This window comes from Phodopus roborovskii, unplaced genomic scaffold, assembly GCF_943737965.1.
Source record: "Phodopus roborovskii unplaced genomic scaffold, PHOROB, whole genome shotgun sequence".
Taxonomy (NCBI): domain Eukaryota; kingdom Metazoa; phylum Chordata; class Mammalia; order Rodentia; family Cricetidae; genus Phodopus; species Phodopus roborovskii.
The window spans coordinates 18,240,743-18,263,682 of NW_026126585.1; the positions used below are offsets into that span (position 1 = coordinate 18,240,743).

At 52.7% G+C, this 22,940-nt stretch overlaps 2 protein-coding genes across 2 annotated transcripts in view; one reads left to right on the forward strand and one right to left on the reverse strand.

Moving 5' to 3' along the window:
* Lmod1 (leiomodin 1) overlaps nucleotides 1–9,548 on the forward strand; it is a 37,551-nt gene extending 28,003 nt beyond the window's left edge. The window contains exons 2-3 of the mRNA XM_051204055.1: nucleotides 6,569–8,065; nucleotides 8,778–9,548. Coding sequence (XP_051060012.1) covers nucleotides 6,569–8,065; nucleotides 8,778–8,804 — 1,524 coding nt within the window. The 3' untranslated portion in view covers nucleotides 8,805–9,548. The remainder of the gene's footprint in view (nucleotides 1–6,568; nucleotides 8,066–8,777) is intronic.
* Nucleotides 9,549–14,554: 5,006 nt separating this feature from the next.
* Nucleotides 14,555–17,796, reverse strand: Shisa4 (shisa family member 4). Its single transcript, XM_051204066.1, has 5 exons — nucleotides 17,549–17,796; nucleotides 17,040–17,211; nucleotides 15,924–16,057; nucleotides 14,999–15,166; nucleotides 14,555–14,794 (listed from the first exon to the last, which is right to left on the reverse strand). The coding sequence occupies exons 1-5, from the start codon at nucleotides 17,619–17,621 to the stop codon at nucleotides 14,748–14,750; spliced, it is 594 nt and encodes a 197-aa protein (XP_051060023.1). The 5' UTR covers nucleotides 17,622–17,796; the 3' UTR covers nucleotides 14,555–14,747.
* Nucleotides 17,797–22,940: the final 5,144 nt, after the last annotated feature.

Here is a 22,940-nt window from a genome sequence, read left to right on the forward strand (position 1 = left end):
GCTCGATTTTCCTACTCCATAAATTCTAAGGCTACAACACAAAGGAGACAAAAGGTCTCAAGTAGGACACGGAACAGGGCCTTAATGGTGCCATCAGTGAGCATTTTTCTTTCTTTTTTCTCCTTTATTTGAGACAGGGTCTTTCTACGTAGTTCTGGTTGTCCTGGATTTCACTCAGTAGACCAGGCTGGCCTCGAACTCACAGAGATCCACCTTCCTCTGCTTCCTGAGTGCTGGGATTAAAGGCAAGGGCCATCACACTTGGCTCTGGTGAGCGCTTTTCCTATGGCCTCCAGAGCAGTCATACCCATGTCTCCTATTCCAGTCCTTCTTGGCAGGGGAGCTTGGTCTGTGTCCTGTCCTCACAGTCACAGCTAGGTGAGGAGCCCCAGGGGGTCAGCTCCACTGTGCATGGGACAGTAGGTCCACAGGACCACAGAACTATATAGTCACAGCTGGGGTTTCTACACAGGTCAACTGTTTGCAGAACTGATGGATGGCCATACCTCTAAAGACGGAACATTTCCAGAACAATCAACCTAGAACAAGTTTTCCTGATGTGCAGAAGGGCGCTGGGGGCTTTCTAGGGTGGTAGCAGGTGTGTGTGTGTGTGTGTGTGTGTGTGTGTGTGTGTGTGTGTGTGTGTAGCTGCCTCAGAGCAGGGCCATTACCCACAGAGGCACTGCTGTGTCCCCAGCATGGGACAGCTGTCTCCTTCCAGGAGAATCTGGAATCTTCATTGTCACCCCAGGTGGAGCCTAAAGGGAGTTCACTCCCTCCCTCCACCTTCACCAGGTCAGGCTGTCTGCTTTGCCTTTCACGCCAGCTCCTCTCTGCCCTCCCTTCTGGAAACAGATGACATTGGCAGCTTTGGGGGCTTGTACTGGGAGGTCATGGGTCACCCATGGGGAAGTAGGGAGGGGCAGCTTCCTAGGAAAACCAAGATTTCGGGCTCTGAGAGCAGGTGTTGGACCAAGATGGATATAGGTAGTGAGGGGTTTGCATTCTAGAAGCAGGACCAGGAGATACCACCACCTGCTTCTCTTGCTTTCCTGGTTAAAACAACAACAACAAAACAAACAAAAAGCCCAGTCTTGCCCCCGGAAGAAGCAGGACCAGAGCGAAGGCAGGAGGAAGCCTACCACGCTCTAGATCCCACACACCGAGGCTGCTCTTACCATACATGACACTCCACAGACCACCAAGGCGGATGCCAACATCGCTCAGGCCTGGAAAGTATGTCCAGCAAAGACAGAATGTGGACCCAGAGTCACTACCCAAGCTGAAGTTCAGGCTGGGGAAGCTGGAAAGCCTTCTGGGGCTTCTCAGATTCTAGAAATGCACCAAGAGTGGCACTGAACCTCTGAATGGGGGGTGGGGGTGGGGAGGGACAGATGAGCCTGAATTGGAGGCTGTGGGAGGGACCACAGCTGAGGAGGGCTGTCATTCATCGTGAGGGGTCGTAAGCAAAGACAATTCCCCTCCAGCCTTCCAATGAGCAGCTCTCCAGGGGCCATCTACAAGCTAGCTCCTCACCCCTCACAGCTGTCTGGGGCCCAGGAGACTCCAGGGGAGGCTGCTCATCATCGGGTGAAGAAAGAGATGGCTAGAATGGGCTTAGCCTGAGGTAACGGATCCACAGCACAGAGCCCTTGGTTCTCAACTTCAGTAAGCTCTTATGTCATGGGACTTTCAAGTAGACAAACCAGGCCCCTCCCCTCCCTCCCTCCCCTCTCCTCTCCCTCCCCTCCCTCACCTCCCTCCTCTCCCCTGTCCTCCCTTCCCTCCCCTCTCCTCCCCTCCCCTCCCTCCTCTCCTCTCCCTCACCTCCCCTCCCTTCCCTCCCCCCTCCTCTCCTCTCCCTCCCCTCCCTCACCTCCCTCCTCTCCCCTGTCTTCCCTTCCCTCCCCTCTCCTCCCCTCCCTCCTCTCCTCTCCCTCACCTCCCCTCCCTTCCCTCCCCTCTCCTCCCCTCCTCTCCTCTCCCCTGTCCTCCCCCTCCCCTCCTCTCCCTCCCCTCCTCTCCTCTCGCCTGTCCTTCCTCCTCTCCCTCCCCTCCTCTCCCTCCCCTCCTCTCCCTCCCCTCCTCTCCCCTGTCCTTCCTTCCTTTCCCTCCCCTCCCCTCCTCTCCCTCCCCTCCTATCCCCTGTCCTTCCTTCCTTTCCCTCCCCTCCCCTCCTCTCCCTCCCCCTCCCTCCCCCTCTCCTCCCCTCCCCTCCCTCCTCTCCTCTCCCTCCCCTCCTCTCCCTCCCCTCCTTTTCTCTCCCTTCCCTCCCTCCTCTCCCCTGTCCTCCCCTCCCCTCCTCTCCCTCCCCTCCTCTCCCTTCCCTCCCTCCTCTCCCCTGTCCTCCCCTCCCCCTCCCCTTCCCATCTCTCCCCTCTTCTCTTTTCTCCTCTGTTGGTGCTAGAAATGTTGACATGGGGGCTTCTCTGTGATCAGATAATGACTTCACAGGAAATAGTTTCTAGAGGGTCTGGTCTGGTGATGAGGACAATGCTGTGTTTTGTTCACTGAAGACCCCAGGGCTTTTAGCAAATAGGACATCATCACATGACCATAGGCCTGGAGGAAACAGGTGAGGAGTTTCTTCTCACCTCTGACCCCAGGAGCGGTCCTGTCATGTGTCAGAGGCCACCGGAGGTTCTCCACGGTCATCTTTCCATAGCCTAGTCTCTGTATGACTCTAGACTCCAGACCCACCCCGCTGGGCTCTTCCTGTAACCTTTCAGCTTTTCCCAGAGGGAACAATCATACTATCTAGATCTCTCATCTGAAGGCTGATGGAGCTCAGTCCTCTAGTTCTCTGTTACATTTAACCTAAAATCCTTTTGCTATAAATGATGAAAGGTCAGAAGGGGTCTAGAGATAGCCGACACCGGCAAAAATAACCTGGGGAGGCCACCAGGCCACACACCACACTAATCCTAAAAACAAAAGCAAGCAGGCAGCCCAGACTCCCTCACAGATAAGCACAGAGGAGGGAGGCTTGGCTGTGTACAAGGACTGCAAAATCCCAGGCCTGGGATCAGTGTGCCTTCTCCTTTTAAGGCAAGGTCTGAGCAGTAGGGCTATGCTTGCCCCAACGCGCCAGCCCTATTCATTCCTGGCTATTTGGAGGGAAGCAGTGATTAATCAACTTCCCCACCCCCCTCCCAGCCTGTGTTACATTTGTTTCTTTTTAAAGTGTTGGCACACCTCTTGGTAGATCTTAGTCAACCTAGACCCCAGCTCAGGGGTCCAGCAAGGACTGGCAGCTGGTGTCTGAAGAGGCCGAAGGGCCGAAGGGGAGAGGTCGGGATGTGAAGTCTAGGAAAAGGTTAAAATGTAGAGGTCCAGTCCGTAGGGGTGGGAGGTGGGGGCGATGGGCGAAGCTCTGTGGATGGTGTGGCCCTCAGGCAAAAAGAAGCAAAGGCAGGAAAGCCTTGACCCCTAACGGGAAAGGTCAGTGACTTGATGGCTGCTAATGAGACAGCTGGGCCTAAGCCTGCCCACTGCTGTTGGTCATCATCTCTGTGGCTCTCGGCCTCTTTCGAACCACGCAGGTTGGGTACTCCGGAGGGGTGGCTGGGCGGTGTGCAAGGGATGGGGAATAGAGGAGGAAAGGAAGGTAGCCAGCTCTGTCCCAGGCCAGACCTCCAGAGCTCTGCTCAAGACGAGGTCTCACCCAGTGCTTTCTACTATGTCCCTACATGCCAGGAAAGCTTGATGGGCCTGGCTAGATAGGATGGGAGAAGTGATTCCCAGGCTAACCTGAAGAGGTCTTTATAGAAAGCTGCTCCAGGCAAAGTGATGGACCAAACCCAGCTTCCTGCGAACCAGAGTCAGAGAGTACAGGGCCTCTCCGACCTAGTTCCCCCGACAGCGCCAATGCCAGTACAGTAGTGCCCTCTGGGCGTAAGGTTGAAAGAGGTGCAGTCCAAGGCCTTGTCTTCCAGGCCTCAAGCCCTTGCCTGCCTATTGTGATTGTGGTAGAGAAACAAAGGATCCCAGGATTGGTCCCTAGTGCGGCCTTTGCAATGTACGAACTGTTTCTGTAGGCTAGCCTCTTCTCTATGCCCTCTGGGGAGGGTGCGGGTAAGGGAGGGCTGCAGGGCCAGAGGGTACCATGGAGTACTGCTCCTCCACACCCTGCCTTCCTTTCTTCCTGTACCCGGCTGAGCACACCTGAAAGAAAGCGGCCCTTCCCGGTCTCTTCATACAGAAAGCAAAAGGGGACAGCCGGAAAGGACCTCACAAGCATCCCTTAGCAGCCCAGCATCTCTTAGCAGCCCAGCATCCCTTAGCAGACCAGCATCCCTTAGCAGACCAGCATCCCTTAGCCAACCAGCATCCCTTAGCCAACCAGCATCCCTTAGCAGACCAGCATCCCTTAGCAGCCCAGGTACCCCAGGGCCTCCAGCCCAGGTGCTAGTCAGACGGCCTGCTCTCATCAGAGGCAATCTGCCACTTCCTCTGCTTCTCTGCTAGGAATGAGAAGCAAGCACTGTAGAAATAGGTCCAGACTTGCAGTGGTCCTTAACCTGTGGTCCTTGAGCTGGGGGGGTGGGGGTGGGGTCAAACAACCCTTTCACAGGGGTCATCTAAGACCATCCAAAAATGCAGGTAATTACGTTACGATTCATAAGAGTAGCAAAGTTATACTTATGAAGTAGCAGTAGAAAGTAACTTTATAGTTGGGGTCACTGACAACATGGGGAGCTGTATTGTGGGGGACAGCATTAGGAAGGGTGAGAACTGCCACTCTAGAGGGAGAAAGAGGGTCTGTGGAGGTGCTGGTTGGCCTGTGCTTCGGCCTTCAGCTGATTCCATCTGGGGCCTCTCCAAGCGATGTCAACATCACGGCATCTGTAGTCACAGTGAAGTCACAGAACCCTACATCCCACTGTGGCAGGCTACCACAGTGGGCTCCATATGTATCCCCAACTAGCCTGAAACTCACTATGTAGACCAGGCTAGCCTCAAACTCAGATTTGCCTGCCTCTGCCTCCCGAGTACTGAAACTAAAGGCATGCGCCACCATGCTTGGCCCTACCAAAGTTCTTACTAAACAGTAAAGGCAACAAAACTGTGAACTGTTGAAGAAGACACATATTCGATGGAAAGATACAGCTGTTGCGTCTAGCTAATTAATTAGTTCCTTTTATTTCAAGGACATATATACATGCATATGCATTCCATGGTAGAGAGAATAGAATTTAGAAATATCCTTGGTTGGTAAAATAAAATGTCAGCAACACTACGTTGATCATTTCAACATTTCCCCCCCTTTTGCAAATGTATTTCCTTCTGCTGAGGGTGTAGCTTGGTACTAAGAGCACTTACCTAGCACGTGCACAGGTCTAGGCTTGACCCTTAGCAGCAGCAGCAGACATACACACACACATTCTTACTTCGGTATCCAGAGCCCTTGACTCCCCTAGGGAGTAGGGCTGATTAGAGCGAAGGATATGAAGCACTCATCATGAATGCAAACGTAAGGGGTGCAAACACTCTAGTCAAATAACTGACATTTTAATGCATTTAATTTATTATTACTATTATTATCACACACATGGTCAGAGAATGACTTTTGGAAACTGGCTTTCTTCATCATGGGATCTGGGGACCAAAAGTTTGTCAGGCTTGCACGGCAAGTACCTTTGCCTATTGAGCCATCTTGCTGGCCTCCCTAACGTATATTATAAAATGAAATTGGGGCTGGAGAAGTGGCTCAGTAGTTAAGGGCACTTGGTACTCTTGGCCAGGAATGGCGGTGCATACCTTTAGCCCAGCACGCGGAAGCAGAGGCAGGAGGATCTCTGTGACTCCAAGGCCCTGCCTTGCTGTTCTTGCAAAGGACTCACATGTATACTCATAATTATCTTTGACTCCAGTGCCCTCTTCTGCCCTCTGTGAAAACTGCAGGCACGTGGTGTACCTACAATCATTCAGGCAAACACTCACACGTGAAAAAATCTTTTACAAAAATAGTTTATTGCAATTTATGCATATAGGCACTTTGCCTGCATGTACATCTGGGTCCACTCGCAAGGAGGCCAGAGGAGGGCATCTGAAGTTACACATGGTTGTTAGCCTCCATGTGGTTGCTGAGACCCAAACCTGGGTCTTCTGGAAGAGCAATCACTGTTCTTAACCCCTAAGCCATCTCCCCAGAAAAACAAATGAGTCTTAAAACAAAAACAAAAAAATGTAAACCATCAATAATGATAAGCGTTCAACATGGTAAACTTTTCTCCTTTGCCTCGGTTTACCATGTGTGTAGCAGGAAGCTCTAAATTATTCACCCATGACAGAAAAGGCCTAAGAATGTTCCGTGGAGGATCTGTGCTTTCTCTGCAGGCATTCATTCACACAGGGCTCAATGCTGAGGCCACCGTTCTGATGGCAGTCCACTCTCTGAGGCCAGTCCTGAACTACAGAACTCAACAGAGAGAGGCTGTCAACCTTCCCCAAATCAAACGTCCTTCAGAGACTCAAGGGCAATTATACAAGTCCTCTCTGCCAGTCTCCACCCCCCACCCCCTCCCCGCCAACTCTGCATGCTTATTTTTCTTTTCTGAATTCTTAGGAAAGCAAGCAAGTGGGGAGAAATGCCAAGAACGGAGAGGAAAAGGGCAGCGAGGCCAGCAGAAAGGCCCTAGGCCCCAGACAGGACTCAGGCCTGGGCAAGGAGCCCAAGAAGGGTGTGTTGAAGAAAAGCTTCTCCAGGGACCGGGAAGAGGCTGAGGGCAGAGGGGTTGAGAAGCCCAAGGAGGAGAAGATCATCAGGGGCATTGACAAGGGCCGGGTCAGGGCTGCGGTGGACAGGAAGGAGGCCGGGAAGGATGGCAACGAAGAGAGGACAGCAAAGAAGGAAGAGGAGAGGCCAGGGAGTAGCAGGAACGCGGGCTTGAGCAGAGACAAAGACAAGAAGAGAGAGGAGGCTAAGGAGCCCGGCAAGAAAGAGGAAGAGAAGCTAGCTGCAGGGGGCAATAGCGCAGTCTCCCAAAGGGAGAAAGGAAGGACGAAAAAGCCAAGTGAAGGCGCGAACAAGCGAGCAGAGGACGAGGGCGCACAGGAAGGAAGCGGGGACAGGGACTCCAGAAAGGAGGAAGAGACGGCTAAGAAGGAAGAGCGCCGGCCTGATAAAGATGCCAGGGAAGAGACCAAGACCAAGGCCGCGGAGAAGCAGGCCCCTGGTGGCCCCAGCAAGCCCGCAGAAGGGCCAGCCAGAGCAGAGGAGGAGGCAACTCCCAGCATATTTGATGAACCTCTGGAGAGAGTGAAGAACAACGACCCAGAGATGACCGAGGTGAATGTCAACAACTCGGACTGCATCACCAACGAAATCCTGGTCCGGTTTACCGAAGCCTTGGAGTTCAACACTGTGGTCAAGGTGTTCGCTTTGGCCAACACTCGGGCTGACGACCATGTGGCCTTTGCCATTGCCATCATGCTCAAGGCCAATAAGACCATCACCAGCCTCAACCTGGACTCCAACCACATCACCGGCAAAGGGATCCTGGCCATCTTCCGGGCCCTCCTCCAGAACAACACGCTGACAGAGCTGCGTTTTCATAACCAGAGGCACATCTGTGGCGGCAAGACTGAGATGGAGATCGCCAAGCTGCTCAAGGAGAACACCACCCTGCTCAAGCTGGGCTACCATTTTGAGCTGGCTGGGCCGCGGATGACTGTTACCAATCTGCTTAGCCGCAACATGGACAAGCAGCGACAGAAGCGGCTGCAAGAGCAAAAGCAGGCCCAGGAAGCCAGCGGGGAGAAGAAGGACCGGCTGGAGGTGCCCAAGGTTGGGGCTCTGGCCAAGGGCTCCTCCAAACCTTCACCCCAGCCATCTCCAAAGCCCGCCCCGAAGAACTCACCCAAGAAAGCGGGCGCTCCAGCAGCCCCGCCTCCCCCTCCTCCTCCCTTGGCTCCACCCCTTATCATGGAGAATCTAAAGAACTCACTTTCACCAGCTACCCAGAGGAAGATGGGAGACAAGGTGCTCCCCGCCCAGGAGAAGAACTCACGTGACCAGCTCCTGGCCGCCATCCGCTCCAGCAACCTTAAGCAGCTGAAGAAGGCAAGTGATGGTGGGCACAGCTGTGAAGCCAGGACAGCTCTAGGCTTGTAGGAGGGGGGGGGGGCGTACAGAGGGAACACACGCTGAAGAGCCCGCGTCAGGCCCCAGGGCTGCGGACCTCATCTCTCTTAGAGCCAAGGCCCCTTGCTTCCGTTAAGGAGTGGAGAAGTGGCTTCTCCGTCAAGGCTGCCACCGGCCGGGCCCTCAGACTTTCTTTTTTCTCCATTTTTTTTTTTCTCCAAACAAAACTAATTTTGGTTCCTTGTTCTGTTGTTCACTCTCAGGATTGACTCAAGTCCACAGGCTAGTCTGTCCTACAAGTCAACCTTGGAAGAGTTTACATAAATGACCAGTGTCTTGGATAATGACTGACTCTCAGTCTCTTGACTCTTACATCCCTGACTCCTTGGAAGTCCCACAGTCCAGAGTCATTTGTCTTCCTGACGGGACCCTCTAATCAGGATACCCTGACTGAATATCTTAATTAGGATACCCTAATACCCCTAAACATAACGAAAGACCCCACTGTAATTCGGAGGCCACTTGCTGACATCTGGCTTTTACAGAAAGGGAAATGTTCCTCATACGCTGACCCCACAGACACATACTGAGGCGTTTGGGTGGTACCCTTCTGCAATGAAGGAAAGTGAGTTAAACTCTCGGGCACCCTGATGGGCTCCCTGAGCTGACTCATCTCCGCTTTGCCTTACAGGTGGAGGTGCCCAAGCTGCTCCAATAGGACCAGGCAGCCAGGCCACTGGGGCCAATGCCATGACTGCCACACTCCTGTACCAGGGCTACACAGACCCCCGCTACCCCACCCTGGCTGAGTCATTGCAGTTGTCCCTGTCCACCATGGGAGAGCTCGAGGTCTGGGCCACGCTGGAGGGAAGACACCTAGTCTCTTCTCTCTTCCCTTCCTTGCCTCTGAGGCTCTCCAAACAGTGCTTTGAACCCTGGAGCTGAAGTTTCTGGTCAAAGGAGTTCTTTAAGCATGTCACAGAGAAGATGGCAAGGCCAGAGCCCGTGTAGCAGGCGTGCTGCCAACGGCTTACCATGCAGAAAAGATGTCTCCCAGGGACCACATATCCACCCCAGCCTTACTCCCTCCAGGGCCAGGATCCAGGCCTCTGAGGAGCCCTTGGGGGGAAAGCTGCTGGGCCAGTGGCATTCTATGGGACAATGGTAGAAGGATGGAGTGCATGGGCATCCAAGGGCAGAGCAGGAGAGTTGAGGATGCTACAAATGCCTTCATCTGCCTTGCCTGGGCAGCAGGCAAATGCCTTCATCTGCCTTGCCTGGGCAGCAGGCATGGTTGGAGGTGTCTGATAGAGAATAGGCTCCAGATGGGGGTAGAGAGACAGCAGCTGGGCCTGAAGGGTTGATGCCAAAGCAGACATTTTCTTCACTCCACCCGCTGCTGTATAAATAGCTATATGTTTTTGCATAAGATTTTGATAATATATACAAACCTGTGAGTGGCTACGCCTCACCTTTTTCCTTATGTGTTAATGGTCTTAGTGTTCACTCCAGGTTCCCCAGAGGGCCTCCAAAAATCTCAGGGTCTCTGCCAAACCACTGAAGGTCTTCGTGGACACCAACCCTGAAACCTGTGCATCGCTGCAGACAGGGGCGGTATGGGGGAGGGCTTGAACTCTTGAGGAGACAACCTCCTGACCTGCTGTTCCAGATCTGTTCCTCAGCCAGTCTCTCTGCCTCGAATCTACACCCAGAGCTGTTCTCAGGGGTGATGGGGCAGAGGCTCACGGGGCCCTGGGATGATGGCTATGTTAGGCACATTCAGGGATGATCATTCTGTGACCCTTCCTTCCTACTGTGGGCTCAGGGCCAGGAAGGGCACAGGCAGAGAATCAGCACAACTCAGTGAGGGGCAGCACCTGCACCAGTGTTACTTAGGGCCCGAGGTGCCTATTCGTGCCTGGTGTGCTTCAGCGGAGGCAGGGCCACCACAGCCACCACTGTCCCACTTAGGGGTGAAGCTCAGCGTCAGATCCCGTGCCTAGCATGGAGGCCTCGGGTTCCATCCCCAACACTGGCTTCATCACAAAAGCCTCTCACTAGTGTGCTTTGGAGCCAAGACCAGGAGCTTACACCCGATGGGTACAAGACCCTAGCTAGACACTTCAGGGTGCCTTCTGCTGATCTGTCTGCTATGCTGTGGAAGTCAACAGCCTCACTGTTTTGCAGGTAGAATTAATCATCGGAGCACGTTCACATGGCTAATAAGAGGCAGAACTGAGGTCTGAAAAATGGACATGCGATAGCGTTTTACAATGGCACTGAAGCCCAAAGGAACTGGTTAACCTAGCTTCAATCTGTCTATCTACTATCTGTCTGTCCTATCTACTATCTGTCTGTCCTATCTATCTATCTATCTATCTATCTATCTATCTATCTATCTATCTATCTATCTATCTATCTATCTATCTATCTATCTATCTATCTATCTATCCTATCTAATCTATCATCTGGCTAACCTTGAACTCCTATGTTGCCTCTGTGTGTATTAAGGATGTGTGCTACTGCACCGGGCCAATCTCTAGCCTTAAAGGGTCAGAACCTTTCACTTTTGCACTGTTTGTTTTTAACATAAGTGGAAACACGATTTAGCTGGGGTGGGGGGTGGTAGCCACTCCCTCCTCCTCCCAGAGCCCTCCAGGCCTGGGATGATGTAATCATTTCTGAAAGCGTTTAAAGCCGATTGTGGGAGCGCAGCGCCACCTCGAGGCAAACTGCGTCCCAGGCTCTCCTGCTCTGCAGAGCTGCCTAAATCTTGGACCTGGAGCTGGCGGCGGAGGTCAGGGGAAGGAAGGGACTTTGGCTCCACCCCGCGAGACTGTCGGTGCAGCACCGCGGCACAGGCAAGTGCGGAGCGGAAGCTTGCGCTCAGGACCTGCGGGATGCGCAGAAGCGTTCCTGCCCGCTCCACGTGTCCCACGGTCCGCCTGCCGCACCCGAACCCGCAGTCACGAGTCTGCCAGGTTTTTCCATCCTAAAACCGAGGACGGCCAGAACTAGCAACAGAAGAGATCTATTCCCACCCAGCAGCTACGTTTGACAAGGGGGGATAAAAATGTTCAAAGAGAGCAGCAAATGATTCATTCAAGTTAATGAATCAGGACTCAACTCCGGGTCCACGGAGAAGACACCTGACCTCAGCAGCCTCCTCCGCAGCATCTTCCCTGGGTTCCATTCCATGTCCCCTGTCCCCAAACTGAGAAATTCCTTCTCCTGATCTCACTTCGCTCTACTTTCCCTTGCTACGAGACGCCAAAGCTAGGACAAGAGTCTGTCTGGCACTGGCCACACGTGGGCACTAGAGGTTGCTGTCACAGGAGCTCACCATGGGATGAGCTATGGCAGTCAGAGGACTCCAGGTCTCGGGGCTGAGTGGTGAATCTCCACGCTCACTTGGCCACCGCTGAGAACTAAGATCAGGACGTGGGCCACTCACTCAAGACCATGCTCTTCTGGAAAACCAAGTTCTCTTGTCACCGTCTGGAGTACCGAGCACAGCCCCCCACCCCGACAGAAGATGCTATCCAGCTGAAATCAGCCTGGAAGTCAGGCCCAGGTCCAGCGGTTGCAGCATCCTTTGGGAGGCTTAATGCGCCCGAAGTCTTCTCCCCTTCTGGAATTCCCTTCTCCAGGCTTCTATCTCCTCTCCCTTTCCTTCATTTCCCCCTCCTCTCTTGGCCAGAAGAGTCTGCTTGCCTGGGTGCCTCCCTTCTATTTAACTCCAGTGCTTCCTCCTCTTTCTTAGCCTTTCCATTGGCTCCACTGTACCCCATGTGATCTTTATCCAAGCCCCCCCCCCACCCAGACCCCTACAAGTCCCTTGGAGCTCTGCCACCCTCAGCCCAGGTGAACACCCACACCTGAACAGCTCCGTATTTGTCTGAGTTTGTGTGTGTGCTTCTGCTGAGAAGCCCACGGTCTCACATATGCAGTTACAAGCCAACATTTTCGTATAAGAACAACCCTCCTCTTCAACTAGGTCTCCTATACCAGCCCTTAGACTGTTGACTGTTTCCTCCTAGCCTAGCAAGACCACACTTACATCATTAGGGTTCCCTAGTTGTTAATTGATGCAGGGTTTCTCCGTGGAGCCCTGGTTGTCCTGGAACTAGCTCTGTAGACCAGGCTGGCCTTGAACTCAGAGATCCACCTGCCTTTGTCTCCCCAGTTCTGGGATTAAAAGTGTGAACCACCACATCCAGCAAAGTCCCCTAGTTTTGTTTTTGGTTTTTGTTTGGTTGGTTGTTTTTTTTTGTTTGTTTGTTTGTTTTTTGTTTTGTTTTTCGAGACAGGGTTTCTCTGTAGCTTTGGAGCCTGTCCTAGAACTAGTTCTGTAGACCAAGCTGGCCTCAAACTCACAGAGATCCGCCTGCCTCTGCCTCCAGCCTGGCACCGCCTGGCAAGTCCCCTAGTTCTTAAGGGCCACCGTCTCCCCCTCCACCAGCCCTCCTTGTCTTACTGAAATGCCTGTTGGGTTTTCAGGGGTGCTAAGTGATGGAAAGCCCCCCCCCCCGGGCTCCCTCAGGTCTTGCCGGGCTATTCTTTCTGATGACACACCCTGGAAACTAGAGTTCGGGGGAGACGGGATGTCATCGTCACTGAAAACTCCAGTATGTGACGGGACTCTGCTGAGTCCTCTCTCTGTCTGCACTACACGTTTCTGCTCTGCTCTGTTAACCCTTCTCCACCGGCAGCTCTGGCTGGTGTTCACCTGCCCCCACCCTATAACACAAACTTGTCACAGCTTGTTGACTCAAGGACGATGGATCCTGTTGGGGCCCCTCGTACATTAGCATCATTTCTCCCCAAGTCTCGGAAACCTCACCCTGTACCTCTCACCCTCTCAGCTTCCAGGCAAAGAGAGTTCCCCATCTGTCCCCTACCCTCACAGAGAAAGTGAATCTGTAGCCATGGGCCTAGTATTGTCCCCAGGAGCATCAGCTACTCCTCTGTGACAAGGTTCATGCTCAGGGGGCAAATTCACGTGCCCCTTGATTTCACTGAGGAGAGGGAGGCTGGGAATTCACTCAGAAGCAGACCTCTGCCCAAGGGAGTCTATGACCCAGGCCCCAAGGCTCCTGCCTTCTAGGTTATATGATAAGAGGAAATGTTCCCTGGGTATGTGGCCACAGCGGTCCCTGGGGGCATGGTGAGCACAATGTCCCTACCTAGAACCTAGAGGGCTGCTGGAAGCTAGAAGCCAGAGGCTGCCCTGGGCTAGATTTCCTGACAGTGGCTGAAAAAAAAAAAAAAAAGGCTGCACTTAGGGATCTGGGAGAAGGGGATATTGGGTAAGCTGAGATTCTCCCTACTTGAGTCAAAACTATTAAAACTGTTTTGGGGTGTGTCTTAGGAGTAGAACACTTAACCATCATGCCTGAGGCCCCAAGTCCCATTCCCAGCATCACCAAACTTCAAAACTATGGCATTCCCTTTCCTACTTTGTCTGTTACCAGATGTCTTGAGAGCAGAGCATAAAGACTACGACTTTAAGTTATCAGAACAAGGGGAGACTGGGGTGGGGGCAGCTCTGTACATTCCCAGGTCCTCTCTTATAGGTAGCCTTCACAATCCTTATGCCTAGCTTTCGTGGGTCCCTGGTATGGGCCCGAAGGACCTGACACCTTAGCGCCCACGAAGATCAGGCAGTTGACATAAACATCTTACACCAGTCTGCTGGGCGGCCACATCTCTCCACCTGGCTCCTAGCCCTAGGCCTCCGATCAGGAAGGGAGGACAGAATCACAGTTTCAATTGCACTCTATATCATCTCTCTGACCGTTATCACTCCCATTCTATAGACGAAGGCACTGGGGTTTGGAGACACATTCAGAGGCGCACTCAAGGTCAGGCAGTGGCGTGACCTATATTTGAATCTAGGCGTGCTTGGATGGAGAGGTACCCTAATATAGTTGGGGACGCCGCAGATGTCCCAGAGGCCTGACCACGAAACGCTGGTGAGTACCCTCTTTCTAGCTGCCAGATCCAGCTCCCTTGCTTTGGAAAACAGCCCAGGGACCCTCGGGGGTTCTGCCCGCGATGGGGCTGATGGTGGAACGCTGCTCCCACGAGTGCTGGACTGCCCTTCCCTGCGTGGAACGCGGAGCAGGCAGCAGTCTGGGTTCAGTAGAAGGCAGGGCCAAGAGAAGGAGTGAACCAGGCCGAGGATGCCACTGAAGTGAGTTGTATCATTATAGCTTTAATCCAGCAGGGCCTGGGCTCCGGCCAGTGGGGCAGCCAGAGGGAAGGGCTGTGGCCAGCTGTGGATAGAGCCCCTCACTCTCTCCACCTCAGCCCAAAGAGGGCAAATAGGAGGGACCGGACCTTCTCATTGGGATCCTGCGAACAGAGCGACTACTAGAAACAGAGACCAGGGCCCAGGCTCTCACCTTACTTCCTGTTTCCCCGGTAAAAATAGCTCATGAACCCTGCAAGCCCGCCCCACCCACCCCTCCTGGCTCCAGCTCAGCTCACACTCCACTTCTCTGGGGCTCCGTCCCCAGAGGGCCCAAGGCTTGGCTTGGTCTGGGGCCTGGTGACTAGAAGACCCATGCCCACCCCCAGGGCTGGATGCGGGTACAGGATGGGGAATCTCCCACAAGAACAGCATCACGGAAGGGATAGCAGAACCACAGCTGTTTCTTCAGGCTCCTGGGTACGAGGGCTGTGGTGGCATGTAGGGGGGAGGGGCTGAAAACCAAGGAGACAAGATGAGGGTCAGTGGGGCAGGGGTACCTCCCCCCTTCATGGTGCGCAGGTTCCATGGGAAGAGATGCCTACAAGTTCCCAAGGAGAAATGGAAGGCGCCTGGGAAGGGAATCCCCCAGGAGCGAGGCCCCGGAGCAAGGGTGGGTGGGAACGAGCAGGAGCATGGACTCCAGGTTGCAAACTTACCTGCAGGGTTGTAGATTGGGGGCCCAGCTGGGTAGAGAGGATACTGAGGAGCAGGACCACTAGGTGGGAACATGAAACCAGGCTGTGGAGGTGCTGGACCAGCTTTGGGGTCTGGGGCATATTGGTATACTGGCTGCATCGGGATGCCTGTCATGGGAATCTCCTGGCCTAGAAGAGAGACAAGGACCAGCATTTTAAACGCCAAGCTCCCATGGAAACCTCCTCCTGTCCAGGAAACCAAGGTAAGCAGCCTGGGAACTGCCTGGCAGGCTCCTGGGTAGCCACTTGTGGCCTTCGCCTCTCAAAGCTTGCTTGCCCAGAGTTGAGCAGGGCTATGTATGAGGCTATGCAGCTCAGCCTGTGTTGACCAAGTTTGTTCCCCTCGGCGGGTTTCAGAGCCCTCAGAGGGCAGAGTGTAGCCTGGGGAATGTCCCACTCGGGTAAAAAACAGGTAGCTCCAGAGGCTGGCATCCCATAATACAGCACAGCTACCACTATAGGGTCCTCCTCCAGTCCTCCCCTCCCACACCCATCTCCCATATGGTGTTGCCGTTTTCGTGCTTATCAGGCTTGGGCAGTTACATGCAACACTCAAATACACATCCAAAAGTACTGGAACACACCCAGTTAATGTTCTGTACTACAGACCTCACCCCATATACTCGGCCTACTTACCATCAACAGATGCTCTCCTGTACGCCTGAATGCTCACGCGTATGCACATACAAGGGCATATCACACGTTCCCATACATTCCTGGACACGGTCTAATACTCCAGGGTTCACTCGCACACACTTTTGGGTGTCCCGTGCAGGCACACAGACACTGCTGGGGAATTCGCCAGCCCTCACTCCTTCCTTTCGGTGCCCATTGCAGGACTCTGCCCAGCCCATCTCAGGAGCATCTTGCCTGACCCTGTGCATACCTTCAAATGGGCTCTGCAGCTGCTGGCGCCTTCGGTATAGGTAGCAACAGGAACAGAGGAAGCAGCAGATGGTGGTGGTAACCACAGCAACAAAGAGGATCACAGCAGAGGCGATGCCTGCTATGGTCTTGGGACTTTAGACAAAAAACAGGTCCTCTCACCTTCCAACACTCATAGAGGAAGTCCGAATTGTGCTGGCACCAACTCCTGGCCAGCAGGGAGCATGCTAAGACGTGGGGTTCCCTGTGAGATTAATTCTGCCCACTCTATTAAGTAGGGCTTAGAGACCTCTACTTCCCAGGAGGCTATGCTCTCTGGCTAGCTAGTTGTGAAGCATGCTGGGATTTGTAGTTAGTGGTGTGCCCACCTACCCCTGCTTTTACATCTACACTTTAAGTGGTTAGGTTTGTAAGTGCATGAGCCTCAAAGGAGCCTTTGAAATAATGCAGGACCACTATTATCAAATCCCAATTGACATTTCCCCCTATATCTGCTTTATATGTTTGCAGCTCCCTTTAAAAAACAAAACAAAAACTTTGAGACGGCTTATTTGGGGAATAGGCGTGTAGCCGTACAGAAATAATGTTGGCATGTGTGAGGGCCTAAATCTAAATTTGGCACAGGGCTGGGTGGGGGCGGGGGAATAACAAAACCTTCAATTTGGGCAACTCTGGTTTTGCTTATTTGTTTTTTGAAACAGTTTCACTTTGTAGCCCATGGTGATCCTCCTGCCTCAGCCTCCTGAGTGCAGGTGTGAGACACCTATGTAGCAATTTCCAATTTTTTTTTTTAAGGTAACAGTGATCCATAGAGAACAAGTGTCTCAGCAAGATCACACTGTTAGTAAGAAGGTGGCTTGGGAACCAAACCCAAGTCCTCTTGCCAGAGCTTCTCTGCAGTTTGAGTGTTAACCCAGTAGGCTCCCTCCCAGGACCTGCAAGGCTCCAGAAAGCCTCTGAAAGCAGCCCAGGCAAGCCCGCGGTAACTAACCCCAACCAGCCAGCTCTGTCACCATTCGGGAGTCCTGGTGACTCCTTCAGCTAAGAGTGTGGAGGTGGGCCCTGGAGGCAGCGGGAGGCCTCTTGAGAGGGGGTGGGCTGGGAGTCCACAGCCCACCTGAAGGCCAGGCAGTGTTTCTGCTGTCTCTCGGTGATGAGTAAGGTCAGGTCTCTGCAGCAGTAGCGCTGGTAGCAGGTCCCGCAGCAGAAGGTGAAGAACTCGCAGTCAGATCCCGGATGCCAGGAGCCATTCCGGTCCAGATACCACAAACAGTCTTCATTCGCTAGCGCTGCGGGCAGGGCTTTGGGTGCCCGGGGGACACCGGTTCAATTCAGTTCGGGCCACCCTCGACCCCACTGTCTTGGGAATCTGAAAGCTCACTTTTGTTTCCACGCTGAGGGGATCGGCCTCGAAGCTCTAGAAATCCCCCTCTCCCTGAAGCTGAACCCAGCGCCTGGGGTCAGGTTCCCGCTGCCTGACCGCCCAGAGCCCTTTCTTCCCGCTCCAGGCGCACGGACAGCTGGAGGACAGCCCCAGGGTAGCCTCCAGGGACACTACCCCGTCCCTTTAACCCCTCCCCGATCCCGCCCCACCCCACCCATCCCGTGTGGCTCCCCGTCACTTACCCAGAGGAGTCCCCAGCACAAGCAGGACCACGGCAGCCAGCGGCGCGGCCCCGCGGGGCCCCGCGGGCGGCATGGCCGGAGGAGGCTGGGCGCGGCCGGGACCGCCTGGAAAGGGAGCCGCAGGACAAAGCTGGACCCGGCCGGCCGGCGGGAGCTGCAGCACCGCCCAGCCCGAGGCCAGGCTCTGGCTTCTCTCCCGCCTCCTCGGGGCGGGACTAACGCCCCTCCCGCCCGCAGGAACCCTGCCCAGGCCCCGCCCAGGTGTCTGCCCACCCAGCCTCAGCACCAGTAGGGCGCCCCTCACTGCTCTCCCTGTCCCGGACAGTGCAGTGACTCCTCCAGTCCGAGCCGGCAAGGGCGCAGACAACAGCTGGTCCCTGCGGTCAGGGAAGCCCTGCTGCGCCCTGCGCCCGCCCCTCTCCTGAGACCAATCATTATCCCAGACCCCAGAAACCGATCCTGGTGCCACCTCCTAATGTCCAGCTCATGGGCCAGCCGTGAAGGGACATGGGCCGCACCTTCTCTTGGTGTCCAGTCTTGGACGTTCTGCAGGGGGAGGAGGAGAGGGGCAGAGTCACCCTGCCCCCATTGCTAGAAACAGGCACCCATTGAGAGGAGGTTCAGAGCGGCTTTGTCCCTGTCAGTGCCCACAGGCCTGAGCCCTGGCAGCTGCACTGGCTCCCTGAGGTGGCTCCTTCCCCCTCTGAACGGACAGCTCTCCAACTCACTCACCAGTAGGGGTGGCCCAGGCCACTTGCTACCCATCCTATTAAACACTGCGGTGGAAACCTTTCTCTTTTTGGGGTAAGCCTACAAAATTACTGCACTAGCTACCAGAATCAACACAGGGTAATTACAGGCGGGCACCCTCAAGGTCGGAAAAGTCAACCTACCTTTACCAACTCACAGAGAGTTGTTACAGACTAAGAGGTCATGACCTGTGCTCCAACGAGCCAGGTTTAGCTACCCATCCTCAATAGCCAATTAAAAGAACCAAATTAACAATGAAAAACAGAACAAGGAGATTTATTCAATATGGTCACATTGCTGGATTGACAAGGAGGTCCATCCAGTGGGGCCTCTCCAGCCCTTCTTAGTCCAGTGATTCTGAGCCTTCCTTACGCTGCAACAATTTAATATGGCTTCTCATGTTGTGGTGACCCCCCCCCAACCATGAAATTATTTTCGTTGCTAATTCATAAGTATCATTTTCCTACTGCTATTAACTATAACATAATTTTTTTTTTTCTGAGACAGGGTTTTTCTGTCTAGCCCTGGCTGTCCTGGAACTTATTCTGTAGACCCAGCTGGCCTCGAACTGACAGGAAAGATTGTCTTAGCCCCAAAGAGGTTTTGACTCACAGGTTGAGAACCATTTTCCTAGCACATTTGCCTAACTAAACAGTCCAGGCATGGTGTGACTCCTCCTGCGCATCTGTCCCAACTCCTAGTTTGTCCTGACAGGCAATCTGCCAAAACTGTAAGCCTTTCGCGGGGAGACAAGTCCCTCCTCTGGATACCCCCCAGGCCTTCACCAACTCCTCACCCCGTTGGAGATTCCTGGGGAAATTCTAACTTCTTGGGGTTCATTCTTTCAATAGTTTGGCAGCCAAAGAGGGGGCATACACCAAAGCATGTGTTTATTGCTGCCGGACAGGTCATTATAGAGCGCCAACGATCATGCTCTATTACCCTGACCAGTACTACCAATCAAGCGAGGCAGAATCATGGCTACCTAGTCTCCTGCCATGTCCACTTAAAGCATTTTTTCATGTATGTGAGTGTTTGCCTGCATGTGCACCATGTGCATGCCTGGTGCCCTCATAGGCCAGATGAGAGCAACTGATCCTCTGGAGTTACGGTTATGAACCACCATGTTGGGGCTGGGAACCAAACCTGGGCCCTTGGCAAGAGCATTAAGTGGTTCTAACAACAGAGTCATCTCTGCAGTCCATGCCACGAGACACTGCAACGCTTGGACATCTACCTCATCAGAATCTTTGCCCAACTCCATCACTTACTGTTGGGAAATGTAAGTCCTTGCCCCTCACAGCTCTCTTCCTGCCCACCCAGCTGTAGAACTCCCGCGCTCTCAAGGTTGATCAAACAAGGTTGTTCTCATAACTTTCCGGTGTGCAGGGCCCGTGCCTTGACCCCAGGTGAGGGCGGTGCATGATTCCTCCTATGCTTAGCCCATCCCCTGGCTTGGGTAGATAAGCCCATCACTCTCTGTAATAAAGGGAGCAGCTTCCTCTTCAGTTCTCGTGGTGGTCTGTTAAGTGTTTCAATCCCGGCGACACCCTCTGCCAAGTTTGGTATTCTGGCCTGGCGGGTGTGGCAAGTAGAGGTTCCACCAAGATTTGGAAAGTGAGGAATCGTGGACGGGGTCCCTCTGAAGCCGGCAGGAGTGCATTGTGGAGGTTAGTCAAAGATGCCTTACTAACAGACAAAGCTAAAGTGAAAAAAAAAAGACATAGGAAAAGTAACAATTAGTCAGATCCCCAGTAAAGAGAATGATACAAAATGGTTAATGTCTTCTGAGTCCGAGTCAGAGGACGACTCTGAGGAGGAAATTTTAATAAAGGAAATGGGAGAACTCTGCAGTAAGCTGCGACGTAGTCATAAAAATCTCATAGGGGACATGGTCATGAGGGTCTTTCTTCAGATAAAGGAGATGAGGAAATAGCAACTGGATTAATCCAATTTATATATTTTTTAAAAGCCACTTCAAAATTTAAGTATAAGGACAGGTTACTAGGGAAAAGGATTTCTATTTTTGTTTCCACAGAAAATAAAAAGCTGTAGATTCCTTCCAGACTAACATGGTTTGATCAAGCCAGACCACCTGAAGCAGTGTCCCAGGTGATCCAACATTCAAAGCAGCTGGGACAAGGCAGTCTTGCAGACCACTACAGTCAGGATTTCTGCTGTCTTCTTAGGATCCCCTACCAGCAGGATAAAAGTGACTGAAAAAGGGGTTTTAGAACAAAAGAACAGAGACAAGCGGGGCTTCTTAGTAACAACATTTTCTCAGTGGGACTCTGTTTTGCTAAAGACAAGCAGATATTTGCACGGCTCCTTTAAGGGAGATTTCCTGACTCAGTATAGTGGGGGGAAAAAAAAAAAAAAGCAAGGCTTTTAAGAAACCCTGTTAACAACTGAATGGTGTGTAGGAGAGCTGGCAATGGCAGTGGCCACATCTCCAAGCCGGCAGCATGCTGCTGGATGATAGCATAGACCAAGGCAGTGAGCACAGCTCTTTGACATAAAGATGGAAAGCAGAGAGAGAGTCTGGATACTGTATGCTATTCTGTTGTCTTTGCATTGTTTGCCTGCTGTGAAAAACTTCTCTATCAACTCCTCCCCATGTCTCCTACCCCTTTTTTTCTTTGTTTGGGATGGGTCTGTGGGGGGGGGGACTCTTAATTGTTCTTCCAGAAACGGCTCCCTGACAACTGCTGGGTTCATGAAGTTAACACCATGGTGGTACTCGTTCCTGAGGCAGTTCCATAGGCTGTTCTAGATGATGGATGATGCAATGACTTTGTATCAACCGCAGTTGTTGTAAATGAACCCTCAGGGAAAGTTAGCCAAGCTTTGAACCTCCAAATTAGTTTAAATACTCAAATTCAGTTAGGAATATTGACTTTAAATCAACAATTGGTTTTAGCTCAAGAACAGGTTGATTATTTATGGGATTCATCAACAATTGTCTTACTATCATTCTGTTTATGTGACTCCTGGAAATGTTAGCGCTTCTGATGGAAAGTTACCTTTGTCAATTTCACTATCCAGTTGAGCCAATCTATTAAGGTGATTAATGCCACTCATGTGGATCCTGTAAAAGCTAGTGATTGGGGGAAATTTCATGCCCCACGTGGGGGAATGGGTACAGCACTGGTTGGGGTCTATTGTGTTATCTCTGCTCGGGGTCCTGGGTATCCATGCCTGCATCTGGATTCCGAAACCGGTACACTAGACAGGCAAGTGTCACCCGACAGGCACTCAGGCCTTGGCAGTGTAACCTGAATCAGCCTAAGTGTGGCTGCAGATGCTGGAGAAGTGATAAACAACAACGGGCAACTCCTAGCGGGATCAGTGCCGCCTAAGACAGGGAATGATGGGAGCATTTCCCGGTGACAGGTAAGGTATTTGTTCCCCAGGTGACCTAAGACAGGGATCGCCTCGTTTAAAAAATAAAAAGGGAGGAACTGTTGAGAAATTTAAGTCCTTGCCCCTCACAGCTCTCTTCCTGCCCACCCAGCTGTAGAACTCCCGTGCTCTCAAGGTTGATCAGATAAGGTTGTTCTCATAACTTTCCGGTGTGCAGAGCCCGTGCCTTGACCCCAGGTGTGGGCGGTGCATGATTCCTCCTATGCTTAGCCCATCCCCTGGCTTGGGTAGAAAAGCCCATCACTCTCTGTAATAAAGGGCAGCAGCTTCCTCTTCAGTTCTCGTGGTGGTCTGTTAAGTGTTTCAATCCCCACACCCTCTGCCAAGCTCAGTACTTGGGCTGCTCAGGCTATCAACAGACTCAAATGTGTTTAAGGTTTGTTTAAGGTAACCTAGTAAACGGTAGAGGAAACAGCAGGAGCCACAATTTCAAGATAGGTGGGTCTTGTCTCAGAGCAGAAGACTGCTGACAGCAAATGTTTCTGGTGTTCTGGATGAGGGGACTGGAGGTCATGGACAGCAAAGCAGAATGCAAGTGAGTTAGGGAAAGGAAATCACGGAGGGAGGGTAGCCCTAAACTGGGCCTTTGTAGGTGGGGCACATCCTTCCAGGAGAGACAGAGCAGGAGCAGCATGCCCTGCCACAGGACGCCGTCAGCCTCCGATGGTCTGGCCTGAATGTGTACTAAGATTGCACAGTGGTCAGTGGCACTGCCAAGGACATCTAGACTCATTGCCACTCATGCCTACACATTGCTTTCCTTCCTGTATCATGAGCTCCATGAATGCAATGGCCAAGCTCAGCAAAGAGCTGTGTCCTGTCTGAGTCGATTCTCCTGCATGTGGGGCTTCGGTCCCATGTCACCCGGCTCTACATCATTTGTCATCTTTAGTTCATTTATTTTTTAAAGAGTCATTACCCTTATTGGTGTGTGGAGACTGACGTGAGAATTTGGGAATTTGATTCTTTCCTTCCACCAAATAGGATCCGGGGGGTTTAACTCAGGTCTTGGCTAGGCTAACTTGTCTCACTGCCCTAAAGTTTTCCTTCCTTTTTTTTTTTTTTTTTTTTTTTTTTTAAAAGACAGAGTCTCATATGTAGCCCTGGCCTGGAGCTTGCTATGAAAACCAGGATGGCCTTGAACTCACAGAGGCACAACACAGTTGCTTCTGCCTCCCGAGTGTTGGGATTAGAGGCATGTACTACTATGCCCAGCTAC

Coding starts and splice junctions, on each gene's coding strand:
- Shisa4 (XM_051204066.1), bottom strand. CDS start 17,621: ATGCCGCCCGCGGGGCCCCGCGGGGCCGCGCCGCTGGCTGCCGTGGTC. Junction 16,058..17,039: donor AAACACTGCCTGGCCTTCAG/GTGGGCTGTGGA, acceptor TTTTGTCTAAAG/TCCCAAGACCATAGCAGGCA. Junction 15,167..15,923: donor GCTGCAGAGCCCATTTGAAG/GTATGCACAGGG, acceptor TCTCTCTTCTAG/GCCAGGAGATTCCCATGACA.